Genomic DNA, 27,089 nt, shown 5'->3' with positions numbered 1-27,089 from the left:
AATTTAAAGTTAATATACAAGATAATGGGTTTTGCAGTGGCATTTTCAAATGTGTGTGTCATTATGCTTTGTTCTAATACATCCCCCTCTCCATCACTGCCCTCCTCCATTTCTCCTGCCCTGCCTCTTGCTGGATTCCCTCCTTCCTTCAAATATCTCCAGCTTTCTGCTTGTGTGCCAAATGCATTCCATGAGGTTCTCCCTTAAGGTTTTCCTTCCTCATTTTATGAACACACAAATATACATCATATACTTATCCTCAATTTCAAGTCTAGGTGCCAAACTTGAGACAAAAAAATTGTCTCTCTGAGTTTGGCTTATTGTGCTTAACTGTGATTTCTAATTCCATCTATTTTTTGAGAAGGAGGAGGAAACCCTCCCTCACTGTTACTAGGACTGCAGTCTTGTGTAACCTCTACAGAAACCAGTGTGGTTTTCTCAAAACAACTAAAGCTAGAACTACACCACTCTTGAGCGTACATCTAAAGGGCCTTGTCACCGCACTGCAGAGGCACGCGAACTTCCATGTCTGCTGCTCTCTCAGTCACAAAGGCCAGCAAGTAGAACCAGCTTAGATGAATGGAAAAGAAAATGTGGTACACAGACAGGTTGGGAATTTTCTTCAGCAGAAAGAAAAAATACAATCAATGTCTGACTCTTTAAGCCTAAATTTTAATTGTGAAAAAATAAGATATTTGTTAAGCAGGATTTCAGTTTTGTTTATATATGTCATTCCCATATCTAGACTCATTGCATAAAAGGTCAGGAGTAAGGCCTCATCACCTCATCTCTCATCTACCTGATAGTCTTAAAAGAATCTGGGGACACCACTAACACTGCCACTAGAAACCAGAGGCTTCTTAGGTAGTTCCTCTCCCTGTCAGCAAATGCAGGCTGGAGACTCAGTTCAGGGACCTGTGTTCTTTATCCCATCAGAGTTCAGAGGGAGAGAGAAAGTGTAGGAGACTTAGGCAGACTGCAGAACACATGTTAAAAATAGAAGTCAAGCTGCCATTGGAGACACGCGGAGAATTCTCCACTCACAAGTCTCTAATTATAATATGTCAAGAGTAAAATACCTCATGAGGAACAGTATCTGGGAAGAACACCGCAAAGGCTCTGTCAGCACAGTGAGCTGGGATATGTTTGGAACTGTACACAAAATAGAAACTCAGCAGAAAACATCCTGCAGGGAGTTGTCTCAGGGCCTGGGGATGGCTTTTCTGCCCATGCCTTACTTAGTCTGCTTGGGAGCTCAGGGTTGCACGCCGCCTCCCTTTCGAGATCCTGCAATTTGTGTGAAGTCATGTGCATATATTAGATGTTCTTGGAGGCCACCATATGGATGGGTGTTTTCTTTTACCCTGAACCATTTGGTTTCTCCAAGAAAGCATGGCCTCCACAATGTCCTTAAAATGCCACAGATAGATATGCCAAAGGATGGTTATTCCAGGAGTAACACTCTCCTATGAGGAAGAGCCTAGCTGTTCTCCCAGCATTAACCTTTTCTGCCCCCCCCCCCCCCCCCGTGGTTCATGCTAAGCACGTGCTATAGAACTGGGCTACAGGCTCTGCTCAAGAGTAACTTCTTGCTAATATAAGACTGTACGTATCAGTGAGAGAACCATCTTTTTGACCCACTTTGAAGTCTAGTTCCTTCCATACAAAATATAGAACTTGAGAGAAAGAGAAAACAACTCCATCAAGATGTAGGGAGATGGAGATGATTTGAAAGTAAACTTGTTGCAGACAAGTTCAGATTAGAAAAAAATATGGTTCAGAAGGAGATATGAATGTAGAGAGAAGGGTTGGCAGGCAAAAGCATGCGTGCATAAGCCTGGGGACCTGGGCTCTGCTCTCAGCCTGCATGTACAATGGTCAGGTGCAACCACAGTGTGCCTCCAAGACAGGGGCAGTGCAGCTGGCCCTTGGTGACCTGCCAACCTAGCTGAGGAAGCAGTGAGATCCAGGTCCAGAGATTGACTCTGTCTCAAGAGATTAGGGTGGACAGTGATAGAGGACATTCAAGTCCTCATGTGCCCTCCACAAGGGCATATACCCAGACACATGAAGTGTCTTCCTTTTTGGCCAAAGAAAGGAGCAAATCTGCATATGATTGTCTGCAGCAGAAAGGGCAGCGTCTTTCTTCAATCACCCCCTCTCCCATAGTGAGTATCAATTACATGTGATCAGAGAAGACAAAGCAATGACCAGCCTCACCCCATAAGCATGTTCTCTAAACTCGGGAATTCCCTGCCTTCAAATATTCTAAGAATTTTCAGCAGTATATTCCTGGCACATTTGCCCAAATTCAGAACCACATCCCCCTTTCCAAACACCACCATTTTGTTAGAGTGGAAAATGAAGGTCATACAGATTAAGAAAATGGAGGTCTTAAGAAAGTCCCTTCCTCAGTTTCTGCTTTGAACCAAAGTTTCTGTGCGTCTAGCACACCTATTCTTCCTACTCTTCTGTGTGGAAATTGATATGCTTACTTGTGTTCACATTCATTTCCTTTTCTGTGAGCTTACATGGATAGCAACCCAGATGTCTGTGCATAAGTCAATGAAGAATCAAGCTGAGGGATGTCCATGCAATGAAGTGGTATTCAGCAATACAAAGCAGTGAGCTACTTCTACAACCATCTTCATGGAAAAAAATGAAAGACAGTGTGACGATCAGCAGAAAACCTGAGCACCCAATGTTGACTACACTGATATGCCCACTGAAAGCCAAGTATGTAGAAGGAGGAGGAGGCCAGTTAGATGCGTAGGGATGAGGCCAAGCATGGAAACATGAGGGTAACAAAGGTGTAGGAAAAATTACAGGTGATTATATTTTTATTACTTTTAATATTGGTTAAAGTTCTACGCATGTGTTCATTGGTACAGATGGATCAAACGTGCACTTTCCAGACGTGTACACTGTATGTACATTATGCATTTAAAAAGTTGCAAAAGCATTAGTTTCCTCTTTCCTGTTATGTCTGCTCTCTAATGTGAATACAGCCTCATTTCTTTCCTTTCTCTTTCAAGCATGTAGTTGCCCCTCCCCCGTGTACCTTTTCTTTGTCTAAGGTCTTGTCTTCTGTGTCCCTTAGAGATATCTTTCCCTTGTCTTAAATTAGTGAACTCAAATCAACCAGCCTATGAACTCTTCGTGTATTTTTTCCTCTACTGATATCTTCCTTCTTTTCTCATTGTCCCCATTGCTTAAGATGTGCCCTGGTGCCTTGATTTCTGATTCCCAGTCTGTTTCACTCGTCTCTCCATTCAGTTTTCCCTCGTGGCCTTCCTGCATTGCCTCTTCACCTTTTATTCTATCCTGTACTTGACCTCTGACCCTCTTACTACTGTTTCTTTCTACCACTGTACCCCCCCCCGCCCCCAAAAAAGTCATTCTTCTAGGCCTTCACTGACACCTGTACTGCCAAGTCAGCAATGCAGAGTTAAGGCCCTGGGTTCCCACGGTCTCTTGGTTCTCTTTATAATCTGATACTCAATTTCTTGTCATTCAGTAGCTCCTCTTATTCTAACCTTCACCATCTAAGAGTTATTACTAAATATTATTATCATTATTAGTTATTATTGTCTTAATAATTATTGTCTAATTCAGAATTTTGTAAGTTCCAGAACAATATACCCAGACCCTACCTGATTGTCACAAAACTATAAACACATGACAAACAGGCATGCCCTGTTTTTCTCCTTTTGCCTATTTTCTGTTATTTTCAGGTCCTCCACACTGTTGCAGGTGTAAATAGCTCCACCCTCTGCATTGCTGAAAGCTAGTCCATTGGACTGATGCACTACACGTTGTTTATCTGTGGGCAACTATCTGTGTTTTCCATGCTGCATCCCTAGCTACCACCTCTTGGTCAACATGACCACCTCACAACCTGGCTAAGCCAGGAAACCAATCTAACGTACACATCCCCAAGGCAGGCCAGCCAATACCAAGGGGTGATACTGAATAGGAAGAAGGACCCCGGAGGGCTTTAGCAGTTGAATATATCACTTACTTGTATCCTTTGCACATAACAGAATACCAATGTCAATGAACCTTGCCAAGATTAAGCCCAATGAAAGAAGCCAGACACCAAAGGCCTTGTATTATAGGACTCTGAGTGTGAGATAGGCCCAGAAGAGGCAAATCTAAAGAGGTTAGAAAGCACATTAGAGGCTGTCAGCCTACAGGTGAAGCAGGAATGGCAGAGGATGGGAGTAGAGAATGGGGGATGGGTGTGGAATTTGCTGCCGAGGAGATGGAAATGTTCTAGAACCAGATGGTGGGGATGTCTGCAGTCCCTGGGAATGTATAATGCCTCCGAATTTTGTATACCAGACATTAATTTTGAGTGATATGTACATTTTATAGAAACAATAAAAAGGTTGGAAACAATAGGAAGTTTCACAGTATATGCTACGTTTAGTATCTTCAAAATAGAGATAGATACAGAGCCAAGCAGCGAAGTTACCCAGTGATTTCCTATACTTCACAGTTGTGTCAGGTGCCCAACACATGTGTGTGCAGTGTCAGGATTCTGGTTTCCAGGATCCTGAGGGTGGAAGGAAGAGGAGAGGCAGCACTGCTTCACACCTGAAAAGTGTGAAATGCATGCTAGCCCTTGTGTGTATCCGTGTCTCTAAGGGGTCTTGCAAAAGGAGTTTCCCGGATGTGGCTTACACAGGTTTATGGATCCTTAATTACTGAAGATGGTTCACAGATGAGCATCATCTAATATCAATGCAGTTATTGGAGTCCACAGTCATGCTTGATTACTACCCCACTATACTAGTTTCCACTAGGGTGGTGATAAAGCTGTGTCTTTTGTTTTCTGATTTGTTTGCTTAATCCTAACCCAGCAATTCTATTTTTCTGTTTATACTCTTAAGGTCCAACAGGTTTCCTGCCCAACTAATATTCTCTCACATCTACCCCTTCCTTATGCGCCAGCAACAAACTCTTACAGACTACAGCTAGACGTTATAGCTTAGCTGGAAGAGCGCCTGCCTAGCATGCACCAAGCCTAGGTTCTGTTCTTAGCACTGCAGAAACTGAACATGGTAATGCATCCCTGCAACCCCAGCACTTTAGAGGTACAGGGAGGAGAATCAAAAGTTCAAGCTCATTTTCACTGCAGAGGAAGCTGTGGGTCATCCTGGATAATTGACATGATCCAGTGAACAAATAACATGTCACAAACTAAGGACACATGATATAATATAGACGAGTCTCAAGTGCACTCCCCCAAGAATGAATATGGCTGGCCTGCAAACGGACCCATGCTTTGTTTTAAAGTCAATAAAAATGTTCTAAAATCAAATTTGGACAATGGTTACACTGCTGTGTAAATGTTTCTAAAATCGGCAAAGCATACACTTAAAATAAATAAATTTGCTATATCTAAGTTATGTGTCCAAGTTGTGTTTTTTTGTTGCCGTTTGTTTTGCAGTGCTGGAGACTAAACCCAAGAACCTGGACATGACAAACAAGTGCTCTGTCTCTGAACTCCATCTCCAGACCCCCACATTTCCACGAAATGGTTTTAAAGTACGCATTCTACTGCCATAGCGTTCTGGAGAACGCATCACTTTAGAGACAGGAAAATAGATGCCTGTGCAGGGCTACAAATAAATTCAGCCAACAGAAACACGCTCTAACGAATAGGGAAGGATATCCAGTCACTAAGGAAATCTCTGGGAAGCTGGTAGTATAAGGAAAAATTCAGAGCTGCTTTGCTTGACAACATGCCCAGCACACCGGGTACAGAGTCCGCTAGCAGCTGCAGGGCTGCGGCACGGGCTCAAGAACAACAAGGTCCAGGTCTGGGATGCAGAGTCCACTTACTGTGGCGGTGCCAGAGACGGTCTGCGCGCTTGTGTCAGCGCTCTGCTCCGAGTGCGTCTGTGTAGGAGGATACAGGTTTAATGTGTGGTCAGGGACGGTGGTCTGGCCGGTGTACTCTGGCGCAGGATGGGGATGAGGGGCCGTGTATTCTGCGGGGATGCCATTCTGAGGTGGAGCGAACTGGGCTGAGGCATAAGGCTGAGCCATTGTGTCGGGGGCGGCCGCTGCTTCCTGATTACCCTGAGAGACAGGGGAAAAAGGAGAGGGGGAAGAGAACACCGTTAGTGCCCTGCAAAGAGAACAGTACCCCAGAGTCCAGGGACTCAAATCCTAGTATACTTTCTTGGGTCCAGTGATGACCCCCAGCCCAAGAGACCACCCCAGCTAACTTCAGGAGCAAATGGCAGTCATCATTATTTTCGATCTACAGAGGGAAAAGATCAAGACACACAAGGATGAAGTCGCTTTCCCCAAGACGTCCAATCTAACTTGCTGAGACAGTAGGATCTGCTCACCACTGATTGAGACTGTACGATCTCCCACCACTGGCTGAGACCATACGAGTTGCCCACCACTGGCAGATTCTCTTTGTTTCATTTCAGTTTTGGAAGAGGTTAACATCGTGTTATCTAAGGTGACAGTGGAGTTCCAATTTGATAGAGTGCCGAGAACAACCAAACTGCTTGAGTTTGTACTTGAGAGAAACATTTGGACTTCTTCAATTATTAGTGCTTTGGAAGGGCCCTGGTAAAGATCTTGCTGGTGTGTGTGTGTGTGTGTGTGTGTGTGTGTGTGTGAATGTGGTATTTTTGTGTGCATATCTGTGATAAAATGGAAATTTAAGTCTTAATTTAGAGATCCCCTGTGATAGTCCTACTTTCCCCCTTTTAGATGCTGGGTTTAACTCTTAAATCTCATTAATCAATGCCCTCCATCTTGTCCTTTAAAACACACACACACACACACACACACACACACACACACACATATAATTTATATATTACAGGACATTATATAACAATGCACCCCTCAGTTATAGCCAAAACACGCTGTATGGTAATTACAGTCAAGTCAAAAGAATTAAAAAAAAAAACCTGAATTCAAATGTTTCCATTTCTGGAAACATCTCCCTCCCTCCACTTCCACCCCCATAACTCCAACTTCCTTCACACACTCTGCACACACATATGCAGAACAGATAACAAGCTGTAGTCCAGTGGTCTGAAACTTCATAGTCTCCAGAGATAAAACTGTACAGCCAAAAAGAAAGAAAGTGGTGGGGGATAGAAGGAGGGCGAGAAGGAAGGAAGGAAGGAAGGAAGGAAGGAAGGAAGGAAGGAAATTAAACTCAGCAATTAGTGGCCTCTCCCATTTTCTGTGGACAGTTACATGTGACTTGATCCTCCTGCAAGAATTGCAGGGCACAAGCATCAGTATGTGTCACCAAGAGACCTCAACCTCTGTTACAGTCACTTGTGCAAGCCCGTGCTTTTGTTAGAGAAGACCCTTAACTCTGTGGTATTGAAGATGGCACACGCAATAGTCACATGCTTAGCATATGTTTAAAGACTTTTACAAGGAATGCATGTTTACCAGCTTTTTCTTCCTCCATAGTAGATCCAATATCTGTTTCACTGGGGGTGAAAAGGGGCATCCTTGTTTCTGTTCTGACCCTATAGCACTGGGGGCAGCAGTAGGTCAGCCCTGGCTGAAGTTGGGTGGCTACAAAGGAGCATCAAACCCCAGAAGAGTACAGTTACTGTCACTGGTACTCATATCCTATACTTAATTCTTCAAAGATATGCTCCATTCTGGTAGACACTGGCCCTCTGCGCATGCTGTGCAGAAATGGCTATACTCTGTCCCTGGTGGTCTCTGAGTGACCACCAAAGTCAGCCACATGACATCAGTTGCCAATTACAGTATTGGCTTAGAGCGATTGATTTAGCTAACTCTTCAGCTTTCTTCCTAGTCATGCCAGTGAGTTCTTGTCAGCCTAGGACAGAGTTATAGAATTTGAGCATCTTTCTTTCCACTGTGATACAGTCACAGAAATAATTGAAAACTTTAGAAACAGTGTAAGCCTGGGACTGCCAAGGAGTGCCATTGAAAGGGAATTGCCTGCAGGTGGTTACACAGAACAAAATGGTGCCAAGGAGCTGGGCGAAACAGAAGAAACTCTCAGGGCTAGGTGACATCATGTCAAGATTGAAGCTAACTGCACGGGTAGTTAGGAACAGTGCTGTTTGACTTACAAAAGGGGATATATATTCTCTTTTTCAATAGCTTTCCTAAGCAACCATTAACATAGAAGTGTACGCATTTAACAGGCACAATCTGATGTTTTTATACACATAGACAATGTGAAAAAAAACCTGATCCAGATAGTCAGCTTCCCAATGCCTCTGTGCAGTTACCATTTGCCCACATGCCCGGTATTCTTGAGATTTCACCTAAGGTACATCTTCCTAGAGCCGTGCATGACATTTTTTTTTTTTGGTGGGGGGTGGTTCAGAGACAGGGTTTCTTTGTATCTTTGGAGCCTGTCCTGGAACTAGCTTTTGTAGATCAGGCTGGCCTCAGACTCACAGAGATCCGCCTGCCTCTGCCTCCCGAGTGCTGGGATTAAAGGCTTGTATCACCCCTGCCCGACACCACGCATGAGTTTTTGAACCATTATCTCCATTCAACATTTTACTTCTCCAAAACAGCTTCATTGTGCATAACTCAAACTTTTCAAATCATATTTTAGAATCACATTTCCCCCTTGCTTTTTTCTTCTTTTTTTTTTTTTGTGGTAACAGTGATGAAACTCAGGGCACCATGCATTACAGTCAAATGCTCAAGCCCTGAGCTGTACCCTCCTCTCTCCTTTGACTGTCCGTTTTTGAGACAGGGTTTCATTTCACAAAGTCATCCATGTAGACCTTGAACCTGCCACTCTCCTACCTCAGTCTATTGAGTAGCTGAGGTTATAGATATGAGCCCTCAGACTCAGTGATTGTGTTACTTTTAAGGTGGTTTTCTGTCCCTTAAGATCCAAAGGACCCAATGTAACGTGTGTGTGTGTGTGTGTGTGTGTGTGTGTGTGTGTGTGCTGTTTTGTTACGGAACCTAAGTACTTTTCTTTTTTGGGAGGACCCTAGAACCTAGCCTACAGAGGCTGGCTTGGCAAACAACTAATAGAGCAACCCTGTGCCATTGTTGATTTTTGTTAATAAAGCTCCATTGGGACATGATCCAATAAATGGGCTCATTTGTTTAACAAATTGCCTATGCTGCTTTTGTACAACAAGCACAGAGTTGGTGTGTTGTGACAGAGACCATACAACTCTCACAGTCTAAACTGTCTGGACCTGTGTAGGAAAATCTTTTCAGCAGCGATTGCAGAATAGCATTAGATATGGGGAATCCAACTAGGAAATCACTATTGAGCATAGAATTTGGGCAGGTGATGAGTCTAACAGCCACACAGGAGGAGGAGAAAGGGCAGATATTCTGGCTCGGCAAAGGAGGGGGTAATCATTGGCTGCTCCTTGACTTAGCAACGGTGATGAATGGCACAAAGAATAAGTTAGATTCTCTCTTCTGCAATTTTCTTCACTTCATTAGATGTGTGATTGTAAACTTAAATGGATACACACACACACACACACACACACACACACACATACACAAGACACCACTCCCAACACACACACATACAAATGACACCACACCCACCCACAAGGCACAGAGCGTGCCTTTTACTCATTGGTGCTCAGGGGACAAGCTGTGCAACATCGCCCTTCACTTTCAGCTTGGTACTTAATGTCAATAGTTCAAGGCAATGACAGGAGACATTTTTGGCTGTCACAGCCTAGGAAGGCTGTGCTCTTAGCATTTAGTTCTTAGACACCAGTGATCCTGCCAAATCCCAGCAATGCACAAACTCTCAAAGGACTAGCCATGGGGCCCAAAGGCTAATGACGTGGATGTCAAGAGTTCTTGCTTTGCATGTTCTAGACCCTTACCTAGTCTACTTAACTTAGCTGTCAGAAATGTTTCTCAGTTCATTTAGAACTGAGAAAAAAAATCATGCAAGATCCAGGGCACAGACCATTTATGGGAAAGCAAGGAGCAGAACTAAGACCCATTTCTGCTTTCATTTGTGAGTCATCTGCTGTAGAGGTCAGTTCAGTTTGTAAAATGAATACACACCCCTCTCTGTAATATATATCTTGGTACTCAAACTTACTTTGCCTCCTTCGATGGGGAAGTCAGGAGCTGAGGTACAGGATTCAGGATACCAGTGATTCTGTTTGCCAGATGCAGAAGGTGACCCTGGATACTTGGTGGCGCAGCAGTATGGGAAACCTGAGTGCCAGCTCAAGTTTTGAGGTTTATTTCCAGAGTAGCCAGAGCCTGGCATACGAAAGGCCAGGACCAGCTAAGTCCTTGAAGCCAGTGCAACAAAATCTCTCAAGATCTGCACCACTCTGGCAGACAAAGGTGTCAAGCTCTGAGGACCAATTCGGTGAGAATCAAGTGGACAACAGCTAGCTTGTTCAGGAACACTGGGGCTGTGCATTGTATCTTGTACCTGGAGGTCTCAAACAGATGTTGGCAGGACCCCCTACAGCTACTTATTAACACCGACAGCTGCTCCAGAGAGACCCTAATTAATATTCCCAACATTTGCACTTCGGCTAATTACAGCTAATATTTAATTAAGAACACTGGACTTCCTATGGAATATTTTTCACCTTCAAATGACTTGAGAGATGTCTTTGTTCCCTCCCTAGTGATGCTCCTAGGTTCTCAGCTTAGTTCGAAATAAATTTCCTTAGAAAATTACATGAATGGCAAGGGCACCCTTTCTGCTTTAGGTGAGGGCAAATTCCAGATAGGTGAACCAGATCCTGTTAGAAGGCTAAAGTCGCTCTCCTGTGTGTGATGGTGAGAGGTAAAATATTGAGAGTGTTCTGGGTGGACATTCATTGGCAGAAGCTGCCTCTTCTATGCAAGTGCCATGCCTCCACTTTCCCCTAAATAAATGGAACAGTAAGAGATCTCTGGCTATCTGCAGAGTCAGGCTGCTGGTGGGGGCCCCTCCTTTAAGGGGAGGTGATTCTGCTTCGCAAGGATCCCCCACAAGCACCAACCGAGCACTCCAAGAGCTTCTTCAAACTTCACACCCAGTTTCCTCTGCCAAGACATTCTTAGGGTGCTGCTAAATATAAGGAAAGGGGGAGGGTAGGTGGGAAGAGGTCAGGATCTCTCGTGTCTTAAAACCCACGATGCTGCAGAGGAGAGCTGGGTGGAAGCGTGGAATAAATAGAGCCTCCGAGGGTAAGTGTCGAGGAAATTTCCTTATCCTCATAGATCAAACTTCTCTATCAACCAGATCAAGTCAGAAGCTGCTCAATGACATGGAGTCCAGAGTTGTCCAGGATGCTCCACGGGGTTTCTTACACTTGTTTACTAAGAGCAAAGAGATTTTTAAGATGCAAACAAATCTTATTCCTTAAAGAAAAAAAAAAACACACCCCCCAAGTCATTTCAATTTAAGTGTTTTACTGAAGCATGAAATAGAGAGAATATTATTGCTATTTTAAGATAGGCAGTGTAATCTATTTAGCTTCATGTATGCACACACTCAGAGCCACGCCTCAGATAGAGTCCTTACACAGGCACCGGAAAAAATCGATGTTATCTCTGGGGTGGACACAGGAGATGAGTCCCGTTCTTGTCGTCCTTTCTGCCTCTCCACCCTGCCCCAGATAGCCTTTCATTTGGGTACCACTCTGAGTGGCTTAGTAGAGCTCTTCTTAGAGGAACACAAGAACAAACAGCGGCAGCCAGGCTGACTTTGCAAAACATGTGGCCTTGAAAACTAACGCAGGGTGCATCTTAAGTGAAAAACAAGCATAGTCCTTGTGTGGCAAGAGAAGGGAAGGTGCCTGACTGCATAGCTGCCAAGGGAGACTGGAAAATAACCAAGGGTTTTCCTGCAGGAAGGGGTGTGTATGTGTGTGAGTGTGCATGTGTGTGTGTATGAATGTGCATGTGTGCACACATGTTTGTGTGTGCATGTGTGTGTTTTCTTCAGCTTTTACAGTCAAACCCCTTTTTCTGGAGTACGTTTGTCCCCTATTTCTTGCCCTAAGTCCCTCTCCTGGACTACTCCAATTCTTAGAATGAAGTACACAGGAATTGTCAAGAATTAATAAGCCTGCTGATTACACATGTCCACACGGCCAAGGAAAACACCTGCTGTTCCCAACACCCCCCCCCCCCCGACAAGTCAAGCACACACCTAGGTAAGCTCTTGAGAAGCCCGCCGATCCCCAGTGGCTGCTTGCAGCTTTCAGCCTAGCTGACAGTTTGTTTTACTTGAGTTCAGCAACCTGGTCTGCTCTGATCTACTTCTTTGGCAGGAAATTGCACATTCAGAGAAAGCCTCTTGTACTGAGCCGAACCCGGCTAAAACACATCATGTCCGAGGGGCAATAAAACAACGAGGAAAAATGCAAAATGACACCATCAACCTGCTGGTCCTAGGACAAGCATAGACTCATGCAAAGAGCACCTCTTTGCCCACCCTTGTGTATATATTCACACAGACACACAGACACACACACACACACACACACACACACACACCTCCACAATACTCCTGTCCTTTCACCAGGCATAATGCAAGAAGAAAATTGTCTCCCAGAAATACCAGGCTTAACACTGAAAAACACAAGGCAAATGCTTCTGCTCCATTCAAATCACAGTTTCAAGTGAAAATTCAAAATACCTGCTGCACCATGCTGCATGCTCTCTCCTCCATAAACTTAGCAGCTGTTCTAATGCCACACCACGGAGCATCTGCCTAAAGCCAGCCTCGATGAGGAACAAGGGTGTACAGGCTGGGCACTGTAAGAATGATCGGGGTGTTGGCGGAGGGGGAGCTGAGGCTGCCTGGCTGACCTCCCCCTCAACATCTGACTGCATCCAAAACCAGCCCCAGATGGGACTCTTCTGCAAGGGAGGCCTGGCCCATCAATCACAGCTAGCTCCTCCTCTGGCTGCTGCTCTGGGTTTCAGAGTGCACCACTGAGCAGATGATTATGTAGTGGAAGGGAAAACACACAAACACACACACACACACACACACACACACACAGAGCTCCACTACACTAATAGCTATTTAAAAAACATTAGAAATGCTATTCTATGCATAGCCTGGAGCTGGAATTTTTCATTACTAAACTAAATATATGATATGCAAAGTTATAAAATCCACTGGGGAGCTTGCTACTATCTTACTTCATTTTCTGAGAAAGGAAGGAGGAATGTTTGGGGGCTACAGGGAGAGCAATAGAAGGAGAATGAAGAAGGCTCAAAGAGATCAAGAGATAGTCACAGGTAAATTAAAAAATGCCATAATTACCATAATGGGGCTGGGGAGATTGTACGGCCGGTAAAGCACGCATCTTGCAAGCATGAGGACTGGGCGTTATTTCCCTGGAAACCATGTTCAAAAGAGAAAGCAAAAACCCAACATGGTGGTGGGTGCTTTTAATCTTAGTGCTATGGAGGCAGGGGCAGGTAGACCCCTGGGTTTCTGGGTTTCTTGGTTTCATGCCTAGCCAGTGTACTTCTAGGCTAATGAGAGATCTGCCTCAATAAATAAGGTGAAAAGTACCCAAGCAATGGCAGTTAAAGTTGTCTTTTGGTATACACCATGGGAGCAGAAATGCGCACATGCCCAAGTACAGTTCCCCCTCATGTTCCTCTACACACACAAGCGTATGTATATGCATGTTACACGCAGTCATTCACATGCCCATATACAAACACATGCACACAAATACAGCAGAAGAACATGTAAATATTTATAATACAAATGTGTGATTAATCATAAATTAATCCTAAGATAAGGTCACCAGTGGTTGCTGGGCAGACTCTTGGCAGGCTGGCTGCATACCCTGAGTTAAGCTGCTGCCGCTGGATGCCTCCCCTGGCTTCTGTGAAATGGGAAAACAGCTCAATGTATTATTGTAAAGAGAAAAGTATTTTTATTTATTTATTTATTAAAGATTTCTGTCTCTAAGAAAGAAGAGCCCAGGATGAGGCTCATGGGGTACATTAAATTATCAGATGTTTTACTCATATGCCAAGCAATGGCCCGAGTTGCAACAAGGTCCCTGTTCCTGTCCCATACTTAGATAAGAACTCAGTGTGTCGACATGCTCTCAGTGAAGGAACCCACAGGACTCCAAAGCCCAGTGGCCATGCATGCGTAAGGAACAGCACAGGGCTCTTGCTGCCTCCGTTGCCTCTCCTGTCTCTGTCTGTCTCATTGTTTGATCTTCTCTTCCAATAAGTAAAGATGAATGTTGTCTAAAACATTTGCTCCTGCAGCCTCAAAGCCAGCTTCAATGTCCAAACCAGACCCTTTGTTTAAAGCTGAAGATATTTGGCTCTTCGTTCTTTATTAAAACCAGAACAATCAGAGAGAAACGTCAAAACAATGTCAGTCATATTTGGCCACGTCTTTCTTGTTCTTCAAAGGAGTGGTTTCAAGGGTCCCCTGCACCTCTGTGTGGATAGCTACTTAGTACTGACACTGCTGGCTGTAGAAAGAGCTCCTGCGTGAATGGAGGAAGTGGATGGGGATTCTGAGGTGACTGCACTTGTAATTAAATTATATCAGGGAAGAGGTGAGGGGCAAGAAAGCCTGGAAGACTTCAATTTTACTGTCTTTCTTGTGCATTAATTCAGGAAAACCCTTGATGATCGATAACTTTGTTTTTTAAGTCCCTAGTTATCTAGCACTAGAAAGAAAAGTCTAAGATAAAAATCATTCTTGTTGTTCTTACATTGCCAACCATACTATGGTCTAAGCCAATACACTAGCAGTCAGGGTTAAACCAGCAGCACTCCGGGGCCTTATAGGGTATGCTGACTGTTCTCTCTGAACTGCTTACTCTAGAGAACCCAGGTCTTGCTTTGCCATATTCAGTTCAACGACTCCTGCCAAGAGCCAAGTGTTCCTTGTTCTTACTGACCACTACAAAGCCAAACTTCCATTCTCCAACCTGGGAAAGAAGCAGGGAGTCCAGTGTAGACCAAGTCCCTGAGAATGATAAAAAGAATTCTCAAAAATCATAACTATAATTATTAAACATAGTAACCAAAGAAAGTAGTAAAGTACTGGTTGAATCAATCAACAAACTAGTAATCACTGTCCTGGAATCATTAGGAACTAGGGGATTCTTTCCAAATCATCAACTCTCAAAGGTCTGCAGCAAAGCTGATGCCTCAGAACCGCAGAGGGTGGGACCCAGACCAAGCACTGTCACGGGTCTCCCCAAAACATGCTGCTTCACGGTACTAAGAGAAGAAAGGTTTCATCTTCCAAATTGTGGGTGTGATACCATGTATTATAAAACCCTATGCATGGGGTCATCACACTGACATATGTGTGCTCATTTATACATAGATGAGACATCAGAGGTCTATGTTAGAAGCATCTTCCTCTTTTGTTCCCCACCTTAGTTCCCCATTGATCCTACAGCTCTTTGCTTTGGCTGTATTCGCTGGCCAGTAAGCCCCTGGGATCAAGCAAATGCCAGATGTGGATCATGTGCCTATAGCCCCAGTGTTTGTGTGGGTGTTTGGGATCTGAACTCCCATCCGCAGGCACCTATAGTACTTTACCTACAGAGGCAAATCCCTAGCAGCCCCCGCCCATTTTTGTTTTTTGAGCATTAAGTGTTCCATTAAGTGAGCATACATTGTTTAAAATACTGATGACAGAATATTCAACAAAAACCTTGCCTACATCACCTCATGGGATCTGAACTCAACACGTACGTTTGACGGGCCCCATTGTTAAGAGACATAGAGGTGTTCATGCTCAGAAAATGAGTAAGCAAAGGTTACCCAGCCTTTCAGACTCCTTTATGCTTCATTTTTAGGTAGTCAGGAAAAATATCCAAAGCTAACCTCCTCTTGGGCAACATACGAAATGTAGTCCCCTAATTCTTCCAACTTGTGCAAAAGCACCTCTTAAACTGAGAGCTGGGACGCTGCCCTTAGGTCAAGAGTTCCCAGCAAACCAGCACAAAGACAACAATAATCCATACCACAGACTCCGGGGAAAGCAATTTGCTTCATCTCGCTTCCCCAGCCTCTACGTGGAAGCTCAAGAGGACAGAAGCCATCTCGCCACGGCTGACAAACACCAGCCCCAGAAACACAAACCGCCTGAGTGGGCGGCAGACTTGCAAAGATGAGGTGTCATGTTTGCCAAATGTTCCAGCCCGAGTTTTCCATTTGGAGTTACAGAAGGCAATGTAGAGGTTGTTTTTCTCCACTTTTTAAAAGTTAGCGATCATCAAATATTTATGGCACTCTGTTCATGTCAGGAACCTAGCGAAGGTTGCTTCGGAGGTGATATTTCCAAAGGGGAAAGGATTAGCGGTGTCATGGGGAAGTAAAACTCCAGCCATGAGCATTAAGTTCCTAGGAGGGAGGGGTTCTCATCCTGCTCTCTACTGTCCCAGGGCACAGGGGACCCAGCCTTTGCCTGGAGAAACCTTATTTAGCCAGGGAGTTGGCAGTCTTGTAATCTTGGTTACTAGGAAGGCCTTGGGCTCAAACTGTTAAGTTCCCTGAGTTTAAGAATCTCCTCTGTGCTTTCATACCTGTTGCATGAAGCTTCTTAGGGTGTGACAAGCACACCTACATACAAGAACAGACACACGCAGGCACACTCAAATGTTTATAAGATTGAGAGGTAAGTCCTGCTTCTGTCTCTCTGCACAGAGACGTTCTCTGACTATTGAGTACCTAGATCCTGGCCAACACTGCCCACCACTGCTCTGCACTGGTGAATAATGGTCCACATTAGAATTACCCACTGTAGGACTATGGGATGCCTTGTCCCAAAGAGAGAGAGAGTGCATGCTGGATCTATCTATAATCTACAAGCTACCTATGTGAACTACTGAATACTGCCCTACACAATACCTGACCTCATTTCCGCAGGAGCTCTGTGAGTCTTAGTCCACCCTGTCTCCGACAAGGAAGTTAAGGCTAATGCTCTACATTGATACAACCAAACTCTGCCCACACATCCCTCTGTTACCTACAGCTGACCTTAGTGTGCTCAGACTAGGGATGACATGTTCATGGATAGCTTTGGAACTACCCAACCGAAGGTACTTTTAAAACCTGGAAAATGTCTCTAGTATTCAAGGCAAAGTTGGAGGTTACCAAAAAGTCATAGAATTTTATTCCTACCATCTTGAACTCCAGGTAGCTGATAAGGCTGCTGATGACAGTGATGCTGCTAAAAGTATTAGTAATGATAAAATTAGAAGGATTTTTTCACCATATATATGCTTGCCATTGTCATAAATGATCTAAAAATGTCACTCTTTGGATGCAACCCACAGTTCCATGGTAAGGGTACAAACGTTACCTCAATTGTATAGATACCACACAAGTTATCACGAGGCCACTGCAAAAGTGTGAGATAACATTTGATACAATATAATTCTGATCATAGAGCTTAAACTTATAACAATTATTATTTTGAATGTTTTATTTTCAAATTAGTATAGAGAAACAGAAAGTTCTAAGGCAAATTGAGGAAAGTTGTTCTTGCAAGCCTTCACTCACTGTTCTCTGGGCACCTTCTCGCCATTTTGACACACTGTCTGAACCAGAAAAAGGAGCTGACACAATCATCCCCTTACACTACTGTGGATGTTACTACACTTATGTCACGGAAAGTTCAGCTGCTCTGACTATTCTGCCATCAGCTCCATCATGCCATCACCATCTACCTCTGAGTGACAGGTACATCAGCTGGCCACCATCATGAATACAGCCATGTGGACACAAAGGCAGATGAACACACAGGAAGTAGAATTGTGCAAATAAACATTGGAGAAAATGTTTTCATAAGGGAAGGGACAGAAAAATTCTATTTATAAATGTTTATTTAGTTATCATTAGTGTATACATATATGAATTGTGGGAGCTCATGTGCCGTGGTGTGCAGTGCTGATCAGAAGACAACAGTGTGGATTCATTCTCTCCTCTCCATTCCTTTGGGTTCCAGGGGAGCACCTTAAACTTGCTTCTGATCAGCAGGCTTCCATAGCAAGTGATTTTACCTGCTAAGTCATCTTTCTGGTCTGATAAATGTACTTTAAATAATAATTTGGTAAGAATTGTTCTGTCCTGGATAGGAAGGACATCACAGTTTTAAAAAGATTTCACAATCTACTTATTTCCACTCTCCCTACCTCTGCCACCAGCCCACTTCTACCACCACAGCCTCCACCACCCACAGCACTACCACAACCTCAAATCAGTGCCAATTCCTTGTTCAAGATGAAACGACCTTTGCATTGCTCATCCTGCCATAGTGAATTCTTTTTCCTTCAGAAGCTTGTTTATAGTTACCCTGAACATATGATTTGGGACAGCAACAATGTCACCTACACCTTCGTAGTGAACAACATTTTGTGGATGTGACATATGGTTTTTATTAAGACAGAAGGGTAGCATTGAGGTAAAGTGACTAGAGTAACCTAGGATGATGAAGGCACAACTGTGGGTACTATTGACTATAAGTCACCAAGAAATCATCACATATCTGTCTCCAGATTGGCATGGTTGAGACCTTAAGTCACACTGCTGAAATAGAACTATATACCTTATCCTTATTGGGATTATGAAATGGATAATGAGCTGTTTCATCAAAGGAGAAAACAGACATTGCAAATACAATGAAATACATGGCTCCTTTCAGATATAGTTCTTCATATTATACACTGTAAATTTTTCTACCCATCTAGAAAGTATATGTCACATAGCCATGGATCAATCAACATATCATCTTCATCTTCAAGCCCTTCACAAAGCTGGATACATAAACACAGCCAATTATTATGTGGTTTTCATGAAACAGGACCCAGTAAAGAGTCAACAAACAGCTTGGTAATGGTTAATCTCAATTATCAGACTATTGGGGATCTAGAATCCCCATGGAAACAAATTTTTGCACATATCTGTGAAGGATTGTCTAGATTTGGCTATCTGTGGTGGATAGACCCAGTTTAAATGTAGCAATATCTTTCCACGTGCCAAAGCTCATTCAATAAAAAGCAGAAAGTGAGCTGAGCACCAGCATTCATCTTCCTTTGGTTCCTGACTGCAGATGCCACATGACCAGATGCCTCACCCTCCTGCCTCCAGGCCTTCCATACCAAGATGAGCTGTAACCTCAAGCTGTAAGCAAAAATGAACCCTTTCCCCTTTAAGTTGCCTCTTTCAATGTGCTTTGTTAACCTTGGAAGATTAAGGCAATCCACCACTCCTATTCTATCTATGCGGAGTATATAAAAGCAAAATTTGTTTGTATTTTAAATAACCCAATTTTGTACCAGGGATATTTAAAGGGCTCTCAAAAACCTATAAAAGACCGGGTGCTTATCCTAGGGATCTTTTCTATTTCCCTCTTGTTCACCTACAGTTTGTAATCAAGGTGTTTGACATGATAAATATCAATTGGCTGGTATTCACCTCACTTGTAGAAAAGTGTCTAATCTAGTTATGGCAACAGGCAAAGATGATAAAGTATGACCTTGTCTTTCACTGTGCATTGCATAAGTTTTAGCCTCTAATAGTTTGCCAGCTAGGAAAAAACGGCTGCCATAAAATGAATTATTGTCAGACATAGAAGAAATAAAAGCAGGAGAGACTGCCAGGAAGTGAGGGCTATGACCGAGTCAAAAAGCAAGACAGACTCCACTCAGCCCTTTTCAGCAGCTCGGTACTCCACATCTTCCCAGGTGTAGCCAGGGGATACAGCGAACTAGAAAACCGTGGCCCAGACAGCCCAAAGATCCAGGCAGACCAGAACCCAGAGATAGATTTGGAATTTTCTGTACAATGGGATACACGTCTTGAGAGGAGGAAAGAAAATAGCTGAAAGAGTCAAGAATGCCCTTGAAGAGAGCTGATGTCTAAGCTTGGAGCTAAGAGTAAGCAAGAAAGAGTACGGGGATGAAATAGTCAGAAGAGTAAACGGAAGGTGGATGCTGTTAAAATGGGGTCATACATCCACATGTGGAGTGACAGGATGAAGGAAGGGAAGCAAAAGGGGGTATTCAGATTATCCTCTGACATGTAGGACTGACAGTACACTACCGTTTAAAGGCAGGGGTTCATGTCTGTCTTACAGAACACTATGGGCACAGGACTGCACACCAGAGGAGATGCAACCATGATACTTCCTACAGGAAAGCCACTCACAGTAACGAAGAAGGAAAGGGCAAGAAATCTGAGCATATGACCAACTTCCTGATGCTGCATTCTCATGGAAAACAACACAAATGCTTGACCATGAATAAAGAGGAGACAGTTCTTCAGTTTAATTATGGAAGACGGGGATATTCATGTCTCCAGGGGTGTATTTATTTCTTCATTGGTACCCTCATAACATCTCAGCCAAAGGTAGCAAGGAAGGTTCCTGGGAGCAACTCCACCTGATCTTCCTGCCTGAGCATCACACACAATATCGGAACTGGGAGGTGGGTAGAAGGCGTCTTGCACGTCCATTTAAGAGAAGTATTCAATAGCAGCTCATTCACTAAAGTCACAAAGGCCAGGCAATTGATACAAGTTGCTGGAGCTTGACGGTGAACTCTAGCTACTTTCTGACGATGTCCAAGGCTCCCTAAGTTCTCTATCTACATCACCCAACCAGAATAGCAATTGCACTAGGTTTTCACATCCTGGTGCTTTTTGGGTCCCATTCACTCTCCTAGTAACGTTCATATGGGGAGTAGGGGAGTAAGAAAGCTGAACATGGACATCATGATGTGAAACACAGAGCACTAGGCATCTATTCAGAACCAAAAGGGACGAAAACCTCATGGTTTTCCACATTCAATAAAACACAGCTGAGCATATGCATGCCGGGAATTAGAGCCCCCACTATTATTCTTTTCTTCTTCTTTTCAGTAGTAAGCGTGAAGCCAGGTCCTTACACATGCACTCCACTACTCAGCCGGAGCATGCATCCAGTTCACTACTTACTAATGTGCTTAAAGAGCCTGAGGAAATGGGCTCCATCTTCCTAAGCCCTGTAACAAATTCTGTCCCTCCTTCAGTAGCTCTGAAATCCCACGTACATGTCAAGTACCACTCAAGATTGGAAACATGCTGATGATTCACACAAGGTTGATCAGGGCATCAGTACTGTTCTACAGCTGAGGGTGTGTGGTCTTTTGAGGACACCTGCCTGTTGGAACACTGAGATGGGTGGGCGGCAGAAGCTGAGGAGCACAGGGCTGCACTGACTTAGGGGAGAAAAGGTTTTGTACGAAATCAAGGCAAATCCAAAGGAAGCCAGGTATTTCTATAAATTAAAAAAAAAAGCTTGTGGTTTCGGCAGAGAGGATGGAAGCAGCCCAGAAGTGAGCAATTTTGTTCGGATGTTAGCAGATCAAGAGTCTAGGCAAACCACAGTGTGTAACCTACAGTGACATTCTAGTTAGTTGGTTTAAGAATTCGGAGACCACAATGCCTAAGAAAACAGAGAGAGGCCAGTGGGAATTTAATTCAATCCCAAGCCATCAGAGATCAACAGTAACATTTGCCACTCTGTTAGTGCAGTATGTGTTCGCATGGTGCATTCTGTCCACGGGCAGCCTTGTTTCTCTGTCCTGGATGGTTTGTCTCATTTGATTTCCAGTATGTCTATCTTCAGGATGGATGGAAACCCTGGGACCTCTCTGTGTAGCTGAGCCATCCTCTTTATATTCAGCTATTCTATGTTCACCCACTTGACTTAAACTCACAAGCTTTTTCTTATAGGTTGAACTGTTTTAAACTCAAAGTGACACATTGATGTTGGGACCAGGCCTGTTGCAGTAGTGGTTAGGCTGGGATCATCCAAGAGTAAGGAGCACATGGGTGTCCCAAACAACTTTATCTCTATGTGTGCATGTATGTGAATGTATGTACGTGTGTGTTTATGTGTGTGTGTATACCAGTTCATGTGGTAATCAGAGCAACACTTTGGGTGTCTTCCTTCCTTCCTTCTTCCTTCCTTCCTTCCTTCCTTCCCTCCCTCCTTCCTTCCTTCCTTCCTTACTTCTCCATCTTTGTTTTTTTTTTTTTTTTACTGAGACAGTTTCTCAATGAACTGGAGGTTCACAAATTGGCTAGACTGGCTTGTCAAAAACACTAGGGATCCTCCTACTTCTACCTTCCTTGTGCTGGGATTATACATGTATGTCACTGTGTTCTGCTTCTTACATTCTTCCTGGAGATGAATGCATGTTCTCATGGCAACAAAACTACTCCCTAGCCCTATGCAACTGTATTTTATGCAATGGGGCTTTTGGACACAGAGGCACACCTAAGGATAAAGATGGATGTAGATGAAGGCAGAGGCAGGGGTGATGTTTATACAAACTGGACCATGTCAGTAAACAACAGGAAGCTGCAAGAGAGACACCAGAGATTTTCCCTCATAGTTCTCAAGGAAACAGTCTAGCCAACATCTTGATTTCTGTTTTCTGACTTGCACAATAGTCAGAAAACAATAGATTTTTGTTGTTGAAATCTCACAATTTGTGATCCTTTGTTTTGGCAGACTTTGAACAGTAGCACATCTCCTATGTGCTACCTTCTGGACAAAAAGCTAAATGAAATCACTCTAAACTTCATGACACTTAAGTTTCATAATAGAAACAAAGCAACCATGTGACTCAGTTAACGAAGCTGCCAGACTCGTGGTTACACTTTGGAGAAGCAGATCAGGGTATAGGGCAGTTTCAACATGACCTCATTTGCTCTCTGGAAAACGGACGCTGTTCTGCAAGCTGCAGAGCTTCAGATGGTGAGATCTGTTCAAGTGTGCAGCTTTGTGCTAATGCAGTGATAACTAGCTGCGCAGGGGCATCAGGTGACTCAGACGGAGCTGGTCTGAACTCAGGAGTGCTCTGTGTGTAAACTGCATGAAGAACGCAGTGACTGTGCCATGAAGATAAGGCAAACCAGTCCTAACGTGTTTATTTTGATCATGTGTTGCAATAACAGTTACATAGATGAGGCTGAAGAAAATATTCCTGGTTACATAGGAAGCTATATTGGATTGTGTAAAACACTAAAGTTAAATGTAGTTATTTCTGCTTTACTTGACTTAATGTGGTTACTAGAACATAGTCTTAAAACCTACACTTGTGGCTCAAGCCTCACTTTATCTCCATCCTTTCCTCCCACCTTTGCCCCATTTCCATTTTCCATTCTTCCCTTATTGCTGGGCTTTCCTTTAGTGTTTATCACTGAACTACACCTCTCCCACCTCCATTGCTTTGCTCTTGGGCGTGGCTGGAATTTCCACTGGTGTGGATGCCATAAGTTCTCTCTGGACTTGTAATTGGCAAGTCTATTATCAGAGCTGAGCTCAAACTCAGACCACTGAAATGTGAAGTCCCGGCTCCTCACGATAGCCACTTGCCATCTTGTTACCAAAGATGAGCATCTTTGCAGGTGCTTCCATGGAGATACATCCAGCGAGGCTGGGTTTCCACCCTAGCCCACTTGTTATCCTAAAAATCCTGTTTTTTTTTTTTCTGAAAGATTCTGCAAAGCTGAGACATGAACCTAAGACAGCTTTCATAGAGGTTCTCTGCATTCATAATTCTACTTTTCCTTTACTGGATCTGACAAAGCTCCCAGGTCTCTGAGAACCTGCCTAAAGTACTTAACTGGGACAAGAGAGGCAAAGGCTTTTAAAAGCTTGCTGTAAATCTGGGGGAAATCAACTGACTAATGTTCATAGTGGGCATCTTTCTGAAAAGAGGAAGCATGTACAATGCAGAATACAGACCTTCCCAGTGCATAAGGTCAGAGAAGTGCCCTTGAACGCACTCCAGTATGCAGGCTGCTTAAGGCATCAGTAGACACTTGGAGTCACATCTTACTCTACGAGGCCAGCAATGGAATTGGACCAGAAAGAATCAATTTCTTTATTTAAACCATATAGATAGATGTTAGCATGTCGTGAATCCATGCATCTGCCCATCCGTTACTTCATTTATCAACCCATTCATCCATCATCCATCTACCAGTTCACCCATTCATCATCTATCCATCCATTCATTCAATCATTAAATATACATTTCTCAATAAAGTAATACTAATAATAATTATAGCTTTATTTATGATGACAATGCCAGTGCACAACAATATGCATTCAGGAATGAGAAAAGTGTCCTTTAATTAACATTAAAATCTGAGTATAGAAAGATACAGAAAGATTGCTGATCCAAGTGTCACGGAGTCTGCAAGCACAAAGTATTTAGCAGCAGAAAGGAAGCCCCTGAATCTAGAGATAAAAAGTACCAAATGGCTCATGAAGGCTCTGTTGAGATGAATCTTGAGAAGTATGAGTAGATTGGAAGTAGGGGAAAAGCAAGCATATTGATACCAGAACACAAAAGAATACAGGGAATGGGACTTTATGAACAGTATATATGTGCATGTGTGACAGAAACTTAGCATGCACTAAAAATAAAAATCAAAGTTGAATACATGAAGAAAAACTGAATAAATAAGAGCAAGTAGTTTGCATTTGATGCTTTAATGGGAGCACCAGAGATGGAAATTGGGCTTGTGTCTTAGGAAGTCAGCTGGGTGTAAAGTGACCATGGACAAGACAGGAAGTCACACATAGGGTATCAAAGATGGCTGTGGTGCTCCAGGTAAGGAAGGACACAAAACAGCAGAGAGGCTCAGGGATTCAGCTGGTACCAGTGGTTCAAAGAATGCTAACTTCCTCATCTTTTCTATGTGCAATGCAGTATACTCTGATTTTGAAATTATTTCAGTAGGATGCTAGGAGTTTCTCCACCTGAAGCGGGAGGGAGAAATTAGAGTGATTGACAAAGTAAGCTAGTTTGTATTTTCAAGGTTGCTTTTGAAAAATACAGAGGTCCTGTATTGCTCAAGGTGCAAGCTACCCTCCTGTTTTGAGCTCTTTGATGACAGTTGTTTCTTACCTCATCCAGTTTATAATCTTTCCTTATGAGATCACTAAAGATATAGAATGTTATAAAATACAGATTATTATTAAAAGTTTTATTGTTGAGACTTACATCTATTCAAGGGTATACTTCCAACATAATGTAAACTAGCACTTAAATACGTCATATAGGCAGGAACTAGAGAAATGAGTGTTCCGGTAATAGTGGTGATCCTTTACAAAGCCCTGTGTCCCAAAATGGCTTTCATCTCACTGAATGCTTTTAGATAATCAGAGGTGGAGGTTGCCACCCCATTTAAAAGATGAGGAGGATGAAGTTCAGAATGAAGGGTTGATTCATTCACTGGCATGCCATTAGTACATGCTGAGTCTAGAACAGAAACACAGCCAGGCATATCTCCATTACATATGCTGCTGAACCTCTCTTGGATGGTCATATTGGTCTGCCCTCTGTATGGAGACCCTGACCAATAATGGAAAGACTGGGAATGTAGCGAGTATCAGAGCAATAACTTAGTACATGCAATACTGTGAGTTCCATGTCTAGTACCTCAAAGTTAAAAAGAGTCCAAGCCAATTTACATGGACTATTTTAAAGAGATTCTCCTGATTTTCAAGTAAATTATTCCTTGGGCAAGGTGTAAAAGAAAAGATAATCACATTTCTGAAACGCAGTGGGAAGGAAGAATGTCGTTTTCCCGAAGAGTAGAAAGCCAACGGCTTGAATTTGGAATTCCGCTGAGTGAAACCCATGGTGTAAGTGGCACCCTACCCCATGCTTTAGCTGATCTCCCTAGAAATGGGGTGACTAGGTGCATGGGTTTTGTTGGGCTGTTCATAAAATGAATTAGGTAATGCCCATGAATTCTTCACAATTGCTTAAAATGAATCAAGCATTTGGCAAAAGTGTGTCAAATAATCATGTAATCCTTACTCTTGTTATTGCTATTATTTAAATAAGGAAATAATTTGGATGAAAAGGTATACTAAGTAAAGAAAAATTTCCAGAATATAAAAGATTCATCAAAATTCAGCCAGGGTGGAAAGGAGCATGGTAAGGGAGTAGAGACTCAGTTTGAGTCATCATACCCACGATGTCACACTGGGATTGGGAAACAGATTACCAAGATCCACTGGCAAGAAGGACAGAAATATCCCTGAGCTGCACCTATTGGGATGAACTTTGGTTCTCATTTGACTTCAAGGTTTTTTTTTTATTTGTTTGTTTATTGAGGTAGGGTTTCATGCATCTCAAACTATGCTTAAACTTATTACATATCGGACTGCTGATATTCTCTCCTACAATCCAAGAATTGAGGAGATGGGTATAGGAGGATCCTTGGAGTCTGCCTAGCCTGGCTGATAAGCCCCAGGTTCAGTTAGAGATCTTGCCTCTAAAGATAAGTTAGAAACTGATACTAAAATACCTGACACCCACCTTTGGCCTTTGCAAGTATAGTGCTGCTATTTCAGCCATGTGTTTCCACACTGAGCTTTTTACGTGAATAATGGAGATCTGAAATCAGGTCTTTGTTTGCATGACAATCACTTTATCTACAGAAGAAGCTATCCAACCCTATCTCTTATAGTTATGAACATCAAAGAGCCAAAACCTGTTTCAATGGAATATACTCAAGGTGTCATTGGAAATGGGTTTTTTTCTTTCTATAGGCTTTCTAGGCTGTTTTCATTTGTTGCATGTTACCAGCCCTGTAAATCATCACTGCACAGCCTTATTCTGCAACTTCAAAACAAACAAGTCTATCTTTGCTTCCATTGTGATTTGTCTTCCTCTCTCAGTGCAGCTGGCACCTCAGCTCCTCTCTTGTGAAGACTACTGTGGTTATATGGAGCCCAACCAGATGATGCAAGAAAATCTTTCCATTCTGATATTTGTATCTTAATCACATTGATGAGGTCCTTTTTGCCATACATAGTAGCACTCACTGACTCTGGTGATGAAGATGCAGCTCTAATGGAGATCATTTCCAAATCTATCCTAATGCTATCCTGAGGACGCGGAGCATGAAGCACTCTGAGATAATGGAGACACAGCATATCTGGGATGTCTGGTGCAGCCACTGTTTGTCATGTGTAGCCTCCGAGTTTCTAAAGGTGCATAATGTAACTGAGCAGTGGCATTTTAATTTCATTTACTTTTAATCTATGTAAATAGCTACATGTA

General features: G+C 43.1%; 1 protein-coding gene across 26 annotated transcripts in view; it reads right to left on the bottom strand.

Moving 5' to 3' along the window:
* Window positions 1–27,089, bottom strand: part of Rbfox1 (RNA binding fox-1 homolog 1) — a 2,144,901-nt gene that overhangs the window by 173,880 nt on the left and 1,943,932 nt on the right. For 25 of the 26 annotated variants that reach the window (XM_041676152.1, XM_041676159.1, XM_041676174.1 and 22 more), the window contains one exon: window positions 5,851–6,090. In XM_041676152.1, coding sequence (XP_041532086.1) covers window positions 5,851–6,090 — 240 coding nt within the window. Of the gene's footprint in view, window positions 1–5,850; window positions 6,091–12,637; window positions 12,790–27,089 lie in introns of those variants that run through there. The other variant, XM_041676165.1, reaches the window with a different exon arrangement.

The sequence above is a fragment of the Microtus oregoni genome, unplaced genomic scaffold (assembly GCF_018167655.1).
Source record: "Microtus oregoni isolate MIOR12 unplaced genomic scaffold, Mior012 000027F_ref0000203, whole genome shotgun sequence".
NCBI lineage: Eukaryota > Metazoa > Chordata > Mammalia > Rodentia > Cricetidae > Microtus > Microtus oregoni.
This window is presented reverse-complemented; position numbering and strand designations above follow the sequence as displayed.